The sequence below is a fragment of the Erythrolamprus reginae genome, chromosome 2, assembly GCF_031021105.1.
Source record: "Erythrolamprus reginae isolate rEryReg1 chromosome 2, rEryReg1.hap1, whole genome shotgun sequence".
Taxonomy (NCBI): domain Eukaryota; kingdom Metazoa; phylum Chordata; class Lepidosauria; order Squamata; family Dipsadidae; genus Erythrolamprus; species Erythrolamprus reginae.
This window is the reverse complement of record NC_091951.1, coordinates 92,942,137-92,959,548: the sequence shown is the minus strand read 5'-3', so window position 1 is coordinate 92,959,548 and position 17,412 is coordinate 92,942,137. Positions and strand designations below refer to the sequence as shown.

The 17,412-nt window shown below is 47.5% G+C and overlaps 1 protein-coding gene across 1 annotated transcript in view; it reads right to left on the bottom strand.

The window, feature by feature from the left end:
* Positions 1 to 17,412, bottom strand: part of LOC139158486 (semaphorin-3D-like) — a 36,813-nt gene that overhangs the window by 11,325 nt on the left and 8,076 nt on the right. The window contains exons 4-10 of the mRNA XM_070735799.1: positions 16,431 to 16,550; positions 15,097 to 15,199; positions 13,723 to 13,851; positions 11,246 to 11,391; positions 10,146 to 10,260; positions 9,953 to 10,022; positions 7,155 to 7,299 (exon numbers count right to left, since the gene is read on the bottom strand). Of these exons, the coding sequence (XP_070591900.1) occupies positions 7,155 to 7,299; positions 9,953 to 10,022; positions 10,146 to 10,260; positions 11,246 to 11,391; positions 13,723 to 13,851; positions 15,097 to 15,199; positions 16,431 to 16,550 (828 nt within the window). The remainder of the gene's footprint in view (positions 1 to 7,154; positions 7,300 to 9,952; positions 10,023 to 10,145; positions 10,261 to 11,245; positions 11,392 to 13,722; positions 13,852 to 15,096; positions 15,200 to 16,430; positions 16,551 to 17,412) is intronic.

Sequence of the window (17,412 nt, the reverse complement as noted above, 5' to 3'; positions counted from 1 at the left end):
CGTCCACAGAGAGGGGCGGCATACAAATTAAATAAATAAACAAACAAACAAATAAAATGAATAAACAAGCAAGCAAGCAAGCAAGCAAGCAAGCAAGCAAGCAAGCAAGCAAGCAAGCAAGCAAGCAAGCAAGCAAGCAAGCAAGCAAGCAAGCAAGCAAGCAAGCAAGCAAGCAAGCAAGCAAGCAAACAAACAGTCAACACCCCAAAACATAGTCTTGTGATTTAAGGTAGCTAAATCTACTAATATCACAATTCAGGCGTGCAAATTTTCATAAATTGTCTTCTATGACAGCATCATGGCACAATCATTTTCCTAGGATGTGACAATCTTCTGCATTTTCTTAAACCTCCCCACTTACAGATTAATGGCATTTCCTGGGACAAACTGCTTCAGGGCCATTTGTGGAACCCATAAGTGGATCCCAGACCCAGATTAGCCATCTCAGAAATGAATCATGCAGGGAAAAGAGGCCTTGAAGAGCCCTTGTTGCCCAGATGGGAATAGACAACTCCCAGAAATGCCCAGCCGGCGGTTTTAAAGCCGCCGGCTGAAATTGCCTACAGGGTGGGGGGTGACGCTGAGCCAGCTCTTTGCAGAGCTCAGCACTTCCGGGTTCATTCGGAACCCGGAAGTTCGGCTTCTGACAGCGCGCCAATGAGAGCGCGCTGCCGGCTTGCCCTTCCGGGTCCCAGATCGCCCTATTTAAAGGGCGATCTGGAAGGGACCCCCATTGCCTTTGCCAGCGAACAGCAGGAGAGCGTCCAGAGGCTGGCTGCTCGATCTTCAGACCACGTGGTGGGAGCCTATCGAGGCCTCCTTTTCAGGCTTGTCTGGGTCAGGGGCTTGCGGGCCTCTGACTCTTTTCTACTATTTATTTCTTTTACTTTGGGAACGAGAGGGTAGGGCAGCCTACTCTCTCGACGGGTGTGGGGGTATAGATCGTAGCGGGGCCTAAGAGGCCTCGCCCGGTAGGCATTTTGGGGAGTCAGAGGCCTTTTGGCCTCTGATTCTTTAATTTATTCATTTATTTTGTAATTACAGTGATCCCTCGGGTTTCGCGAGGGTTCCGTTCCAAGACCCCTCGCGAAACTTGATTTTTCGTGATATAGCGGTGCGGAAGTAAAACACCATCTGCGCATGCGCACCCTTTTTTTCATGGCCGCACATGCGCAGATGGTGGAGTTTGCGTGTGGGCGGCGGGGAAGACCCAGGGAAGGTTCCTTCGGCCGCCCAACAGCTGATCTGCTCCGCAGCGCGGCAGTAGCGAGGAGCCGAAGATGGGGTTTCCCCATTGCCCAGGCAACGGGGAAACCCCATCTTCGGCTCCTCGCTGCTGCCGCGCTGCGGAGCAGATCAGCTGTTGGGCGGCCGAAGGAACCTTCCCTGGGTCTTCCCGCCGCCCAGGCAAAGGGGAAACCCCAAGATCGCTTACCGCTTGCCCGTTCACCCGCCCGCCCGCCCGCTCGCTTGCCCGTTCACCCGCCTGCCCGGCCGTTCCGCTTGCCCGTTCACCCGCCCGCCCGGCCGTTCCGCTTGCCCGTTCGCCCGCCCGCCCGGCCGCTCCACTTGCCCGTTCGCCCGCCCGCCCGGACACTCCGCTTGCCCATTCGCCCGCCCGCCCGGCCGCTCCGCTTGCCCATTCGCCCGCCTGCCTGGCTGCTCGCTTGCCTGTTCGCCTGGCCGGCCGCTCCGCTTGCCCGTTCGCCCGCCCACCCGGCTGCTCGCTTGCCGCTCGAGAGCAAGAGGGGGAGAGATAGAGAAAGAGAGAGAAGGAAAGAAAGAGATGAGAGAGGGAGGAAGAGAGTGTGAGAGAGGAAGAAGCAAGATAGAGAAAGAGAGAGAGAAAGAAAGATGAGAAAGGAAGGGAGTGACGTCATCGGGTGGAAAAATCGCGATATAGCGTTTCGCAAAGATTGAGATCGCGAAACTCGGGGGATCACTGTAATTTAATTTTAAAAATTTCATTGAGGAACGGGATTTTGTTTGCGTCAGGGGTTAGTAAGACAGTCCCCCCCACGCGTTTAGGGGGAGTTTAACCCCCCCTCACTTTCCCAAAGGTATAGGGTATAGCGAGGCCCAAGGGGCTTCACCCAGTAGGCATTTTGTGGAGTTAATTCTTTAATTAATCGATTAATTATTTAATTAATATTTAATTAATAATTAATATTTAATATTAATATTAATATTAATTTGGGACATTTTGTGGAGTTAATTCTCGATTGATTAATTATTTAATTAATATTTAGTTAATAATTAATATTTAATTAAGTCTTTAATTGATTAGCTCAGCTAAATTAAATTAGCTAAATTAGCTAAATTAGCTCAGCTAAATTAACCCCCCGTTCGGGTGTCTTGGCCTGGGTTGTGGGGGCATCCAGGTTTTTTCCCTGTTAACAGTGTCCCAGGGTTTCCTGAACCCCAAGACCTCCCTTCCGGGTGGCTGGGGGTGAGCAGGCCTGGTTTGAGCCTACGATCTTAACTTTACCCCTGGGATTTTAGAGGGATTGTCTACATGGCTCCCAAGAGGCGTGCCCCTACCCAGGGCCCCCTGGGTCCTCACCCTCGGAGGGCGAGGGTCCCTTCATTACAGGCTAGGGAGGCGGGGGAGATAGTTCCTACCCTTCGTGCGCAACCCTCTCCTGTCAGACAAGCCACCCCAGACCCCGAACCCATTACAGTGATCCCCCAGTTATTGCGTCCCCGACCAGGCTAATTTGCGATTTTTCAACCCGGAAGTCAAAACACCATCTGCACATGTGTGCCCTTTTTTCTATGGGCACGCATGCGTAGATGGCACCGGGCAGATCAGCTGCTGGGCGGCTTCCCTGGGTCTTCCCCCTCTTGCTGGCGGGAGGGCGAGCGGCGGGCATCAGCAAGGAGTTTCCCCACCGCCCACGCAAACTCCTCGCTGCCGCCCGCCCGTCGCCCGCCCACGCCGTTCATTCTCGCCGCTTCCCAGCTGAGTCCTGAAGCGAATTCGCTTCAGGACTCAGCTGGAAAGCGGCGAGAGCGAGCGCCAGCGAACGGCTTGTCCGCCGCCTGCCTGCCCGCTAGCGAGGAGCCGAAGATTGGGGGCGGCGCGGCTGTTTTAAAACGTCGCCGCCGGCATGGGGGGCTTGCCAGCACCCCCCGGACCCCCAACCCGGGTTTGGGGGGCTGCTAGGAAGCCCCCCATGCCGGCGGCAACGTTTTAAAACAGCCGCGCCGCCCCCAATCTTCGGCTCCTCGCTAGCGCTGCGGAAGTAAAAACACCATCTGCGCATGCGCAGATGGTGTTTTTACTTCCGCAGCGCTACTTCGCGAAAACCCGCTCGTTGCGGGGGGTCCTGGAACGGAACCCTCGCAATGATCGGGGATCACTGTATCTCGGCTCAATCTTTTTCCGCTTTACTAGATCACCTGGACCGGATGGACGCCCGCTGGGAAGCCACCTTTGGGGCACACAGCGGATCCAGGCCCTCGGCAGCGTTGGGAGCCCCTCCTGTCAGCAGGGATGCGCAAGATCCAGCTCCGGACCAGAGCGACCCGAGGGTACAGGATGCCAGTTCGGCAGCCGGGGCCCTCGGGGCCCCATTGGATGGCAGTGATGAGTCAGTATCCATTGCACCCACACCGGTTGTATGGGGGTTATCCACCGTAACCCCCCCGGCGGGGCCAGCCGGCATGGCTCCCCCTTTGGGGTCCAGCACGCCTACGGTATGCTCCCAAGTTTGGGGTGCGACCGTGCAACCGGCTTTGGTCCCGGCTGGGGCGCCAATGGTGAACACGGGGTCCACCGCGGGGGGGAGCCAGGGTAGTATTTCTAATACTTTTTTAAATTATTATTATTTATTCGATTTGTATGCCGCCCCTCTCCGAAGACTCGGGGCGGCTCACACAGTGGCTCCAACCATTGCCCGGATCTTCGGGGCCAACCGGGTCATCGCTCAACATGACTGGCAGTGGAGGGCCCCAGGTAGCTCCTGTTGGGGTAGCTGGGTCGGTGACAGTGCCGGGTTTTTCTTCCCTTGTGGCGGCCTTTTCTGTGGCAGGGACGGCCAGTAACAGTGTGGTCACCTTGACCGACCCCATGGCTGCTGCCATGGGGGCGGTGCCTGTAGGCCTTCCATCAACCCCCTTGGGATATCATTTGCACCCCTCGATTAGGGATAAGATTTGGAGGGGAGAATATATCGACCTCTATACCCTGTTAAATAGGGAGGTTCCCAAGAAGGAGAGGGATGAGGAAGCTTGGACCGATCGGGCCAAAAAGGTCAAGGTCCCCAGAAGTTTCAGGTTTTGGCTGTACGCCTTTTTGACCTATGCCACCGTTATAATACAAAAGGAACCGGGTAGGGCTACGGCGCTACTTAAATACATCGACCTCATTGCCATGGCATACTTCGAGGTCAAGGGGGATGCCTGGCAGAACTATGATGAGGCATTCCGGATGAGGGTGGCTTTTGACCCTTCTCTCCCCTGGGATCGGGAAGTGCCCGACCTATGGTTTCAGGCGACCCGTAAGAGCAGGTCGGGTCAGCGGACCGATAGCGGTCATCTAATGGAGGAGGAGCCGGCTGCACCCCGCGCTGCTGCGGGGCAGGGTGTTCGAACCACCCAGCTTTATTTTGAGTACAGTGCCAAGGGCTCTTGTGCACGCTCCTCTTGTAAGTTCCGGCATGATTGCGGTAAGTGTGGGGGTTCCCATGCCATCCTCATGTGCACACGTCCCGGTGGAAATAGGGACAAAAGTAAGCCAGCCGTTCCTGCGACGCAAGGGCCCCAGTCCGGTCAAGCTTGAGCGCTTGGCCGAACTCCTGTAAGGGTACCACCCGCCAGAGAGGGCGGCTGCTATCCTTTGGGGCTTTTGTGAAGGCTTTAGTATCCCTTATCGGGGTCCATGTAAGGCCTTTATGTCAAAGAATTTGAAGTCAGTTTTGGGTAATGACGATTTAGTTAGAGCTAAGATTAAGAAAGAGGTAGACGAAGGGAGGGTCCTGGGCCCCTCCCCCCCGTGCCTAATAGGAGGGTCCCCCCCCTGGGTGGTGCCCAAGAAAGCCCTAGGGGAATATCGGCCTATTCACCCCGTAAAAAGGTAACCCTCAAACAGCTTTAGGAGCTCACAGGGCTGCTTAACTTTGCATGCCGGTTAATTGCTCCCTGTAGGGCGTTTTTACACAGACTGTATTCCTCCATGCAGGGATTAAGCTCGCCCCATCATCGTGTGCAGCTCAATGCAGGGGCCAGAGAAGACTTGCGGGTATGGCAGACATTCCTGGCCCGATTTAACGGGATTTCCTTCTGGCAGCAAGATTTGCTTCTCCAAGCAGACTTGCCATTGCACTCCGATGCCTCGGGTTTCCTTAGCTTTGAGGTGATGCTAGGAGGAAGGTGGCGCCATTCACCGTGGCCAGCCGAATGGCAGGCAGCAGGAATTTGTAGGGATCTTAGGGAGCCTGGCGGGGCTACAGAACCAGGGAGGCAGGAGGCAGATCGGGCCATTAGGCTGCCAATAGCTCCAAGCACCAGGGCTGCATACCGTAGGACAGGTAAGGAATTTTGGAGTTCAGGGCTAGCAAGGGTTACAGGCAGGCTTGGCCATACCAGTCGACCAGTTGTTGGAGAACTGGGTGCTGTTACACCAGCGTGGTCTGACTGTCAAAACCATTAAGGGTAAGTTGGCGGGTCTAGCATTCATCGCCAAGGCTCAACGGTTTCCCGACACGTGTAGTGATTTCCGGGTTAGGAGAAGGTTAGAAGGGGCTCCCTTGACTAAATACCAACTCTGGGCCGTTACAACCCGGGCCCTTGAACAAGTTGGTGCTGACCCCTCCAGGTTTGGCACACATTCGTTTCGGATAGGCGCTGCTACCGCGGCCGCCACTGCTGGTTTCGCGGATCACCACATTATGGCCATCGGCTGTTGGAGGTCTGCAGCCTTCCGTTCATACGTTAGGCTTCCCCGATAGAGACCCGGGTATTGGCCGTTTTAATTGTTTGGTTTGTTGTTTCAGCCGTTGCTGTTTTCCGGCCCGTGGTTTGGCTTTTGGGCCGGCTATTTTGCTGCGAGATCTCCTGTCGGATCGCAGCTTTCCCTGGGCGCCAGGATGGACGTCGTCTGGATGGGCCGCAGGGGAATGCGCTGGGAGGGGCTCTGACCCCTGTTTTTTGAGCAGTGTCAGTCCGGGAGAGCCCCCGAGTTGCTGGTGATCCACCTCGGGTGCAATGACCTCGGTGTTTTGAGTGGCTTGGCGGTGAGCATCCAGGCTCGCGAAGATCTGCAGGCCATCACCACTGCATATCCAGGCACACGCATAGTGTGGTCTGAGATTCTCCCCAGACTGGTCTGGCGGAATGCTATCTGACCTAAAGCTGTGAACAAGGCCAGGTTAAGGGTCAACCAGGCCATTGGAAGGGTGGTGGGGGAGTTTGGGGGGGGGTGTAGTGAAGCATCCCCTGATAAAATTTGGAACCCCCTGGCTCTACCGGGCCGACGGCGTTCTCCTCTCAGATGAGGGGAATGCCATTTTCCTGTCGGACCTGCAGAGGCGCCTCCAGGAACTAGTTTAGGAGGCTGGGTGGGGGTCGGGGGGGGCCAAAATTGAGATCTGACCCCCCTTCCGTGGCAGGTTGGGGGCGGAAATGGGCAATTAGAAGCAACTGCGCATGCTCCTTTCGGGCATTCTTTAAGGGTGATGGACCGCCTCTCTCCAGGAACTAGAGGTTTGAGCAACGTCGGGGATTGGAGAGAGGATGTCCATGGGAATCACAGGATCCAATCTCCCCCGGGGATTGGAGGGTGAATTCCTCCCACACGACGAAGGGGCGTGGTTTGATCCAGGTGAAGGTGGTACCTCCACCTGGTTCAGCAAGGAGTTCTTGCCCAATGTTGCCAAGGAATGTTATGGTAGGAATTTCCGCCCCGTTAGTTTGGCTCTGCAGGTCCTTAGTCTGTTTTGAATTAAATATTCAAAGTTACGTATTTAAATTTATTTAAAGTCATTTAAATTTATGATAATTAATAAATGACCCTTAATCCACAATATATGTCTCAGCGTCTTTACTCTGCCTCTGGGGGGCAAATAATCTAACTCTGAGCGGCAGCAAATATTTTCCCCAGGATACGAACAAGTTAGAGGAAAAAGTGACTAAGGGAAGTTTTATGTACATACTGTTCCAGGACGAGGGTAAGGGATCCTTCCTTTATATTCAGCCCACTGATAATCAAAGCCTTCCTTGTGTGCAAAAGGTCCATTGAAGGTAGCTCGAATGGCTGCCAGGGAATAAACACACACTGCAGAACCACTAAAAATGCCACTGGGAAAGAAAAGAATAATGTAGGGAGATGGAGAGTATTGATACTGATGGAATCAGCCCAAGAGATATTTCTTTGCACAATTCTGCCTTTGAAAGATTTCTGCCTTAGAAAGGACTTTCTAACTGACTTAAAGGTCATGAAATTGAAAGATGAATGCCTGAGGTGGCCTTAAGACAGTGTTTCCCAACCTTTTTTGAGCCGCGGCACATTATTCACATTTACAAAATCCTGGGGAACATTGGGGGGGAGGGCTAAAAAGGTTTGGACAAAAAACCCTCTCTTCCTCCCTTTCACCCTATTTCTCCCTCCCTCTTTCTTTCTCCCTCTCTCTCCATCCCTCTTTCTTCCTTCCTTCCTCTCTTTTTTGCTCTTTCTCTCTCCCTCCTTCCCTCCCTCTTTCTCTCTTTCTCTTGCATTCTCTCTCTCTCTCTCTCTTACTCTCTCTTTTATTCTCTTTCTCCCTTGCTTTCTCTCTCTCTCCCTTGCTTTCTCTCTTTCTCTCTCTCTTACTTTCCTTCCCTCTTTCTCTTTCTCTCTTGCTTTCTCTCTCTCTTTCTTTCTTTCTCTCTCTCTCTCTCTTTCTCTTTCTTGCTTTCTTTCTCTTGCTTTCTCTCTCACACACACTCTTTCTCTTTCTCTCTCTCTTGCTTTCTCTTTCTCTCTCTCTTGCTTTCTCTCTCTTTCTCTCTCTTGCTTTCCTTCTCTCTTTCTCTTTCTCTCTTTCTTTCTCTCTTTCTCTCTCTCTCTCTCGCTCTTCCTCTCTTTTTCTCTATTTCTTGCTTTCTTTTTTTCTCCCTCTCTTTCTTTCTTTCTCTCCTGCTTTCTCTCTCACACACACTCTTTCTCTCTCTCTCTCTTCCTTGCTTTCTCTCTCCCTCTTGATTTCTCTCTTGCTTTTACTTCTCTCTCTTTCTCTCTTGCTTTCTCTCCTCCTTTTTCTCTCCCTCTTTCTCTCTCGTGCACCACACCAGCAACAGAGAGAGAAAGAGAGAGAGAGAGCAGAGAGAGTGGAGGGCGGCTTGCTGGTCTGTGACCCCCTGGATTAGCAGCCCCAGCACGGACTCCGCCTCCGCCTCCGCGTAAGAGGCAGCAGCCACATCCACCCCTTCGCCCTCCCAGGTGTCCATGTCGCTCAGCGCCCGACCACGCACCGCCTCCGCCTCCCGGTACCCCGCCTGACTTCTACCTGCAGGAACGGGTGGTGGGGCGCCACGAAGGGCGGCGCTTGAAAGCCATCACGGCACCGTTGTTGTCATCACGGCGCAAAGCCACACAGTCCCGGATCGCTTGCTTCTCCGGCCAGCAAGCCGGCTGCCTGGGAAAGCGGCGCGCTTTAAAAACGCGTGTTTTTCAAATGCGCCACTTTCCTAGGCAGCAGACATTGCTGGCCGGAGAAAGGAGCGATTCAGGACTGCGTGGCTTTGCGCCACTTCAAAAGTTTCTGTGGGGGGGGGGTCCTAATGGCTGTGCGGGCGCCCGGCCACGCAGCTTAGAAGCAACAGTGGCTGGTGCCCTCCCACTGGACCCCAAAAGCTCACGCCGTCACCGCCAGGGAAGCTCCAGCCAGGCTGGGCTCGCGGCACACCTGACCATGTCCCGCGGCACACTAGTGTGCCGCGGCACACTGGTTGGGAAACACTGCCTTAAGAGAAGATGACCTTCAGAAAGCCATTTTATTTCAAAACCATTCTCCCTGCTCTCTCATCTTTAACAGGGGGTCTTTGTTCTCATCAATTTTCTTCCAGGTCATTCCTTAAAGCTGAAGATTATGGGAGCTGAGAGGCAACGCATGGGAATCACTGCCTTAGTTCTTCCCTGCCTTAAAAACTGCATGAAATCCTCTGCTCAGCTTCATCCAGCCTGGAATGGTGACAGGCGCCATTTCTGCAGGAACGTGAAAGAGCTACAACAGAATCCTGTTTCAGTGTATCAGTTCAAAGTCATTCAGATGGATTAATGTACATGCCATCTATAATTGAAATAACAGAATAACAGAGTTGGAAGGGACCTTGGAAGCCTTCTAGTCCAACCCCCTGCTAAAGCAGGAAAACCTATACTATTACTATATTTTTGGAGTATAAGATGCACCTTTCCCCCCCCCCTAAAAGAGGCTTAAAATTCAGGTGCATCTTATACTCTGAATGTAGCTTTTTTCAAAACTTTTCCCTCCAGCCCTAACTAGGTGCTAACGATCTTCCCAGCTCTTACCTTACAGGTTCTTTCATTGTTACTCTCTGCAAACAATGTTTTCCAAGCTCTAAGTCTTTGCAGAGTTTTTTCTATTGCTCTAACTTGCTCCAAATAAGTTTCTTTCCAGCCCTAACCAGGTGCTAATGATGTTCCCAGTTCTTACCCACTTGCAAGCTCTTTCATTGTTACTCTCTCCAAATAAAGTTGTTTTAAAGCCCTAACCAAGGGGTAAAACAATGTGCTGAAGCTGACCAGACTAAGGACGCTAGCCAGATGAATACCTGGTAAGCAGATTCTTTTCCTTAGTTTCCTCCACAAAAACTAAGGTGTGTCTTATATTCTGGTGCACCTTATACTCTGAAAAATACAGTAGTATATTAAGCACTATTCTCATTCCTGATGATCCATGGGCAAAAGCAACTCTTTTCTGATGTCATATTCATTGTAAATATTTCTGCTTACCTGGAAATGGTGAAGAGGCCATAAACCAGAGGGTTCTGTTTGTTACGTGTTTGAAGGAGGAAGACATCTTCTAAAATACAGCAGGACACACGCAATTTAGGGAAGAGCTTTGAATAATTCCGCACCCCCACCCACTTTGTAATCACAGGCTCTATTCTAGAAATGGCAGCTCTTAACATGCAAATAGCCTTACCCAGCTGATCAAAATGTGTTTCGGTGCCCTGGAGACCTGGGATAGAGCAGATCAGCCGTGCTTTAAGAAAAGTGGTCCAGCGATTGATAAGACTATGCTTCCCGCCAATATCATTCTGCCAAAATAGAAGCAGGAATAGGTCAAGCACAGTTTTCAAATCCATCCACTTCTGCTCTCTGGTACTCTTCAGTGATTGCTTTGAATGCATCCATTGCATTGTGTTGATCGTTCCATGTGGGCTTTCTTAAAACACCAGGTGGTGAATGCTGTCCAACCATTAATAGAGAGGTGGCTACTTAGAACCACTGTACTTTTACTGCTTTTTCCTACAGAAATGGTGCAGAGTTAAATTAAGGGAATTTGAACATCTTTCCAGTGCATGTTTCATCCAGGTGTGTGCTTAAATCGGCACCATTCACTTCTGTCTCTCTATTAATGGCTGGACAGCATTCACCTTCTTGTGTTTTAAGAAAACTCACTTGGATCTGTAAACATTCGCCATGTTGACATCCCTTAAATTATGTGAGCTTCTGGTAGCTACTTGTAGGTTGAGCACAGATATTTGCAAGAAAGAAGTCACAAGAATCAAGAGCTTGCTTATTCATGTAGGCCTTTGGCTTACAGAGAGACCAACAAACATGCAATTGTATGCAAAAAAAGCTTTGCCCTGACTGAAAGTCACACTCAACTACCCTGTAAAGGCAGTCATCATTTGAGTGATGTCATGACTTTCACGCTCTAGATTTCAGAATGCCTGAACAATCGCAGACACCCTGTCAACATGTAGCTATTTTGACTTAGAGTACTAATTCTGCATTATGAAAGACCTCTGGCAAAATTCCCAGCTGTGTTTCAGAAAGCTGGAGCAAAATTCAGACTGAATGCCTCCAATGTAGGAAACTTTTATTTTAGCCATGATGAGCTGACACTGTCTGCTGGTAGCTGACATCCACCTTCCAGAAGCAGTACTGTGTACCATAGTATCTACAGAGATGCTTAATTGAATCTATAGTGCTAAGTATCTTTTGCTGGGGGATAAGTGCCTTTGTTCAGAAAGAGCTTGCTTCCCAGAAAATATTCAGACAGCATTTATGGCTCACCTTGCAGATGCGAGCTACACGAGCATGGATACGCCTTTTTTCCCACTGTCCAGCTTCCACTGCAGTTTCCCGGAAAAAGATGTACACTTTATCATCCTCGTGGCTGTAAGTATCAGGAATGGCATGGGCCTCAATAAACACCGGCTCTGCAAGGAAGGATATTCAGATCTAAACTGCCTATTTCCTCTATTAAAAGAATGCATATTGCAATAGATTTCTGGATGCAATTCCAAGTATCAATTTTTATTGATAAAACTCTATATAGCAGTGATGGTGAACCTTTTTATCCTCGGGTGCTGAAAGATTGTGCATGTGTGCTATCACACATGTGCGAGTGCCCACACCCACAATTCATTGCCTGGGGAGGGCAAAAACAGCTTTTCCCACCCCTCCTAGGGTTAGGGTTATTTCCCAACTTCTGGTGGGTCAAGTAGGCTCATGTTTTGCCCTCCCCCATTGTCTGGTGGCTCTCTGAAAGCCAAAAACGCCCCCCCCCCCGAGCCTCTGTGCAAGCCAAAATCATCTGGCCGGCATACACATGCACGTTGGAGCTTAGCTGGGGCAATGGCTCATGTGCCAGCAGATATGGCTCCACGTGCCAACTGTGGTACCTGTGCCATAGGTTCTCCATCACTGCTATATAGCTTGATGTTAAAAGTGCCAATGGTATCACTGCTCTGCTCTAAACTGAGATTTTCCAGCTGAGATGATCTTTTCTGGAGAAGCTGCTGGTGGTGGTTCTCCATTTTTATGTTGCCAGAAAATATTTTTCATCCAGGGATTTTAAAAAGATTATAGAATAGCCGTCTGTAATTCCCAATGCTAGAATGATCTTTTTAGTGACAGCCTTCCAGAAAAAGTGAGAATCAATTTTTTCTGTAGCAGATCAGATTGTTTCACTATTAGTATTCTTGTATAATTGTAATGGTTATTTATATATTTTAAAGGATTTTTTTTTCCTTTCTGTATTTCTCCTATTTTACTCTTGATGTTTATGTTTTTATGACTGCTATGCAAACTGCCAGGAGTCCGTAAGAATAGCTGGGGGGTATGCATGTTCACTAAATAACAGTGTTTTAAAATTAGAGTTTTCTAAACATGTGCTCTACATGGGCTACTCCTGAAGAGTGTTCAGAGACTACAGTTGGTCAATAATAATAATAATAATAATAATAATAATAATAATAAAATAATAATAATAATAATAATAATAATAATAATAATAATAATAATGATGATCCACTGGAACTTGTGCTGGAGCTACCATTTACCAGTGGCAAAGAACTGGTGGGATCATAAGCCCGAAAAAGTGGTCGAAAATGAGCAAGAAAAATTACTGTGGGACTTCCGACTTCCGACTGACCGAATTCTGAAGCATAACACACCAGACATTGTGATCGTGGAGAAAAAGAAAGTATGAATCATCGACATCGCACTCCCAGGAGACAGCAGAATTGAGGAGAAGCAGCTAGAGAAATTAGTGAAATACGAAGATCTAAAAATCGAGCTGCAACGACTCTGACATAAGCCAGTGAAAGTGGTCCCAGTGGTACTTGGCACGCTGGGCACAGTGCCAAAGGATCTCAGCGGACATTTGAAAACCATCGGAATTGACAAAATCTCCATCTGTCAATTGCAAAAGGCCGCTTTACTGGGATCGGCAAACATAATTCGCCGCTACTTCACGCAGTCCTAGATGCTTGGGAAGCGCCCGACTGGTGATGAAATACAAAATCCAGCATAGTGATCTTGTTTGCTGTGTTGTACTGACATAATAATAATAATAATAATAATAATAATAATAATAATAATAATAATAATAATAATACTTTATTAGATTTGTATGCCGCCCCTCTCCGAGGACTCGGAGTGGCAGTTGCACGAGCTGTTATGGGTACCCCTAGATACACCCACACTACACCAATTCTACGCAAGCTGTACTGGCTTCCTATTGGTCTCTAATCACAATTCAAAGTGTTGGTTATTGCCTTTAAAGCCGTACATGTTTCAGTGCCAGAGTATCTGCAAGATTGCCTTCTATCACATACCTCCTAGCGACTGGTAAGAGCCCACAGGGTTGGCCTTCTTTGGGTCCTGTCAGCTAAACAGTGTTGGCTGGCGGGTCCACAGGAGTGAGCCTTCTTTGTAGTGGCCCCGACTCTCTGGAACCAGATGTCTCCTGAGATCTGCACTAACCCCACTTCATTGGCCTTCCGGAAAGTTGTAAAGACCTGGCTTTACCGATAGGCTGGGATCATTGACCTCAGGGGGATGATTAGCGAGGTCAGCCCATGAATGTATGGATGACTGTAACTATTTCAAACTGAAACTTATATATTGATTTATACCTGTTTTTGTTGTGAGCCAGTCTGAGTCCCTGGAGATTTGGGCAGCATAGAAATTTGATTAAACAAGCAACAAACAAACAAACAAACAAACAAACAAACAAACAAACAGACGTAATCTCCCTTACATACCATTTAACCAATCATCTTGGTTTTGCTCTGTCCTGATGTAGTTTTGTTCAGGCCTGTCAAGATGGGTTCGGAAGAAAGCAGCATTGCTTCCCATGAAGTCAGTGGAAGTGCCTGAATAAAGTTCCCCATCTAGGAAACCCAGGAGAGAAATCCATAGATAAAGTACTTGCATCTTCTTTCTCTTGTATACTTTCTTTTATATATGTGCATTTATCAGTGTCATTCATAAATCACTAGATCAATGCATGGTGTATGCTTATGAATAGACTATGTTTTATGTACAGTGATACCTCAGAACTCATCGCTAATTGGTTTTCTGAGGCACAGTGAGTACTAAAAATGCTGAGTACCAAAAAGATTTTTCCTATAAGGAATAATGTAGTGAGTAGTGATGGGCGAACCGAACCCGCACAATTCGGGTCCGTACCGAATTTTGCGGTGTTCGATATGCCAAACACGAACCTGAAATTTTTTCAAAGTTCGGGGTCTTGTCTGGCGTTCGGAGCTTTGACGTCACCGGCAGGTTGCTAAGGACGCCAAGGTGATCACTTCCTGAATTCCATGGAATCCAGAAAGTGATCACCTTGGCGTCCTTAGCAACCTGCCTGTGACGTCAAAGCTCCGTCCCCAGAATCTTTTCGTGGGAGAGATTCCCCATTCAGGTTTGAGTTCGGGTTCAGTTCAGGTTCGGCCGAATTTTGCGTAAAGTTCGTCCGAACTTGCCAAACCCAAACACCGTTGGGTTCACCCATCACTAATAGTGAGGCAATCAACACCGACAAGTTCTAGCTTGTGCTTTGAGTACCAAACAAATGATGAGTACCTGGACTAAATTTTCACATCAAAATGTATTGAGTACCAAATTCGATGCGTTTCAAAGCAGTTGAGTACCAACGTACTATTGTTTATGCATATAAATATCTGCCTTGCATGCACACCACACAAAAGGATTTACCTTATAATTTTAATCTGTATATTTAGTGTGGGGAAAGTAAAGTGAGCTAGCATACAGCTGGTGCCTTTCTCCTGGCTTTCAACAGAAGAAGTGTTTCCTGAGATAAGAAGTGGTATCATGCGAAAAATACAACAGAAATCTCTATTGAATGGATGAGTAATACATATATACATTGTCAAAGTTACTTTTAATAACTGCCCCAACCTGATAATACTTGTGTGGATAGGACCACGTGTCCTGTATTTCTCAATCAACAAAGTCAATAGCCGTGCTGTTTTAGGAGAGGCGATCCAACATATCTAGACATTACCATGTTAGGGAAAGCTATTTCATAGCTATATACACACATGCAGAGATGGTGTGTGGGCTCTTCCTATGACTACATTGTCTAGGTTTCTGTTGTAGCTTTCTGTTCTTACCTATTAGCTGTCCTGCAAAATGCTCATGGGGGCTATATGGACATTTGCCTCTCCCAGATTCTGTGGAGTGGGTCATCAGCTGCATAGTTAATATTCCTGATTCCTGCAATAAGAAATCACTTCAGTTTGGTTTAAAGAGTAAGAAAAGCATTAAGGAATTGGAGGCCCATCAAAAGAAAAGGCTCAGTGGTTCAAAAAGGCACCTTTAGACTTCCTGAACAGGAGACAGGTGAACAGATGATACCCCATAATTGTAACCATTTTTTCTCACAGTGAAGCATCATTGTTCTTTGAACATAGAAAGGATTAAGTTTTAGAAGTTTGAATGATAAATCATCCAAACCTGAAATATGGGATTTCTGACTTACTGATTTCAGTAAATCAGAAATTGCAATAATAAATAAATAATTTTTTTAAAAAATCATATTCCGCTAATATGCATTAATGTGACAGCTGACATTTACCTATCTTTACCTATTCCACCCAGATTAGGTTTTTTATAAAAAGAATAAAAAATAAATCAGGATTTAATTACATTCTGTCATGTAATGAAGCAGGTTGGGGAATATGATTGTTAAGAAATGTACCGTATGCTATACATTATTTTTCCTTTCCTTTTATTTATTTATTTGTTAAATTTATTTGCCACCTTTCTCACTATGGGACTACTCTAGGTGACGTATAACAATAAAAGGGAATAATGTTTTATTTTAATTTTTTTATTATTATACTAATGCTAAAAGAGAACCTTAACACAGGATGGAGACTGATGGACATCTATGGAGCCAAACCAGGCAAGGAGATTGCAGGACTTGTATTCAGTGGAGGAAGAGGAAAGAGGGCAGAATCATTACAGAGGAGATTGATTACCAAGAAAATGTCTGTAAATGTTAAGAGTTTGCTCATTGATCTCAAAAGGAGGCATGGATGGATGCTCAGGTCATTTTCTGAGCCAAGCTTGACAAGAAGGTCGTAGGGGCTCTTATAATTTTCAGGGGAATGATTGGGCCTGGTGGGAGAGTGAGTAACAATTTACCTCTTGTTTTTCTTGCATGCATACATAAAGATTAAAACAACAGTTGCAAACATTAACTGTTTGTTTGTTTCTTTGTTTGTTTGTTTATCTATCTATCTATCTATCTATCTATCTATCTATCTATCTATCTATTTATTAGATTTGTATGCCACCCCTCTCCGTAGACTCAAGGTTGAGAGCAAGAGAGAAAATAGATGGGCCGACAGTACATCTATAGTAGGGCATATAGAATTTACTGCTCAAGAGCTTTTGCTTCATGCTAGTGGTTTATACTACCAGCCTGGTGGACGAAACTCACCTTTGCTCCAGCTTTGAGTTGGATGAAGGCACACACAGGTTGATAGGAGCCAGTTCCACAGGCAAACACATGAGTGTGGTTGAAACGCTGCAGAAAGCGAATGAAATTGGCACATTCTGTCTGGAAAGTAGAGAAAGATGGATAGATTATACTTGAACAAATTATGTTTCACCTGAACACTCTTTCCATGGGCGAAAAAAAAAATCTGTATCATTGGTTGTCATCAGTTCCGAACCTAACAGATATCACCCGATTAGATGTATTTGCTAAGAGAACAGCATCTCCCAGCAAATGAGATGTATCTTTAATTTGGCATCCCATTGACCTCCCAGATCTACTCCAGAGGATTGAGACATTGCCTACAGCAGATTTAGAGTACAATCAAAGATAAAAAAGGTAAATGCCATTTGAGTGGAAGATTATTTGCCTAACGTTACATACATGTAATCAGTCTGCAGTAGTGTTTCTTAACCTTGGCAACTTTAAGCTGCATGAAGTTCAACTTCCGTAATTCCCCAGGCAGCGTCCACACATTTTAAAGTTGCTAAGGTTGAGAAACACTGGTTTACAGCATGTCCGTTTGAATTGTTCGCACTTCAGCACTTTGGATGCTGCCCAGATAATCCATCAACTCTTCCATGCCCAGGGGGAAGACTCTTTGTGGTATCTGCCTGGCATTCTTCATTTGTACTTTGTAGCTGGAAAGCCCAGGATGGATCTTACTAATGTTACACAAGCCAATAACAGTGACCCCAGTGAAGAGCTTAAACACATTATATTCCTTATCCAATAGAGTTCCATTGTTTCAGCCACTGGCTAAACTGTGTGGCAAAGCAGATGACATTGGGCGGATTCAAAAGGAGGAGGAACAGATGTCTATCACACCAATCCTAAGAAATAATTAGAGGAAAAAATGAGCTCCTGAAAATTGGCCTTTTGCAACTGAGTTTAAGTTTACGTTTAATTGGATTTGTATGCCGTC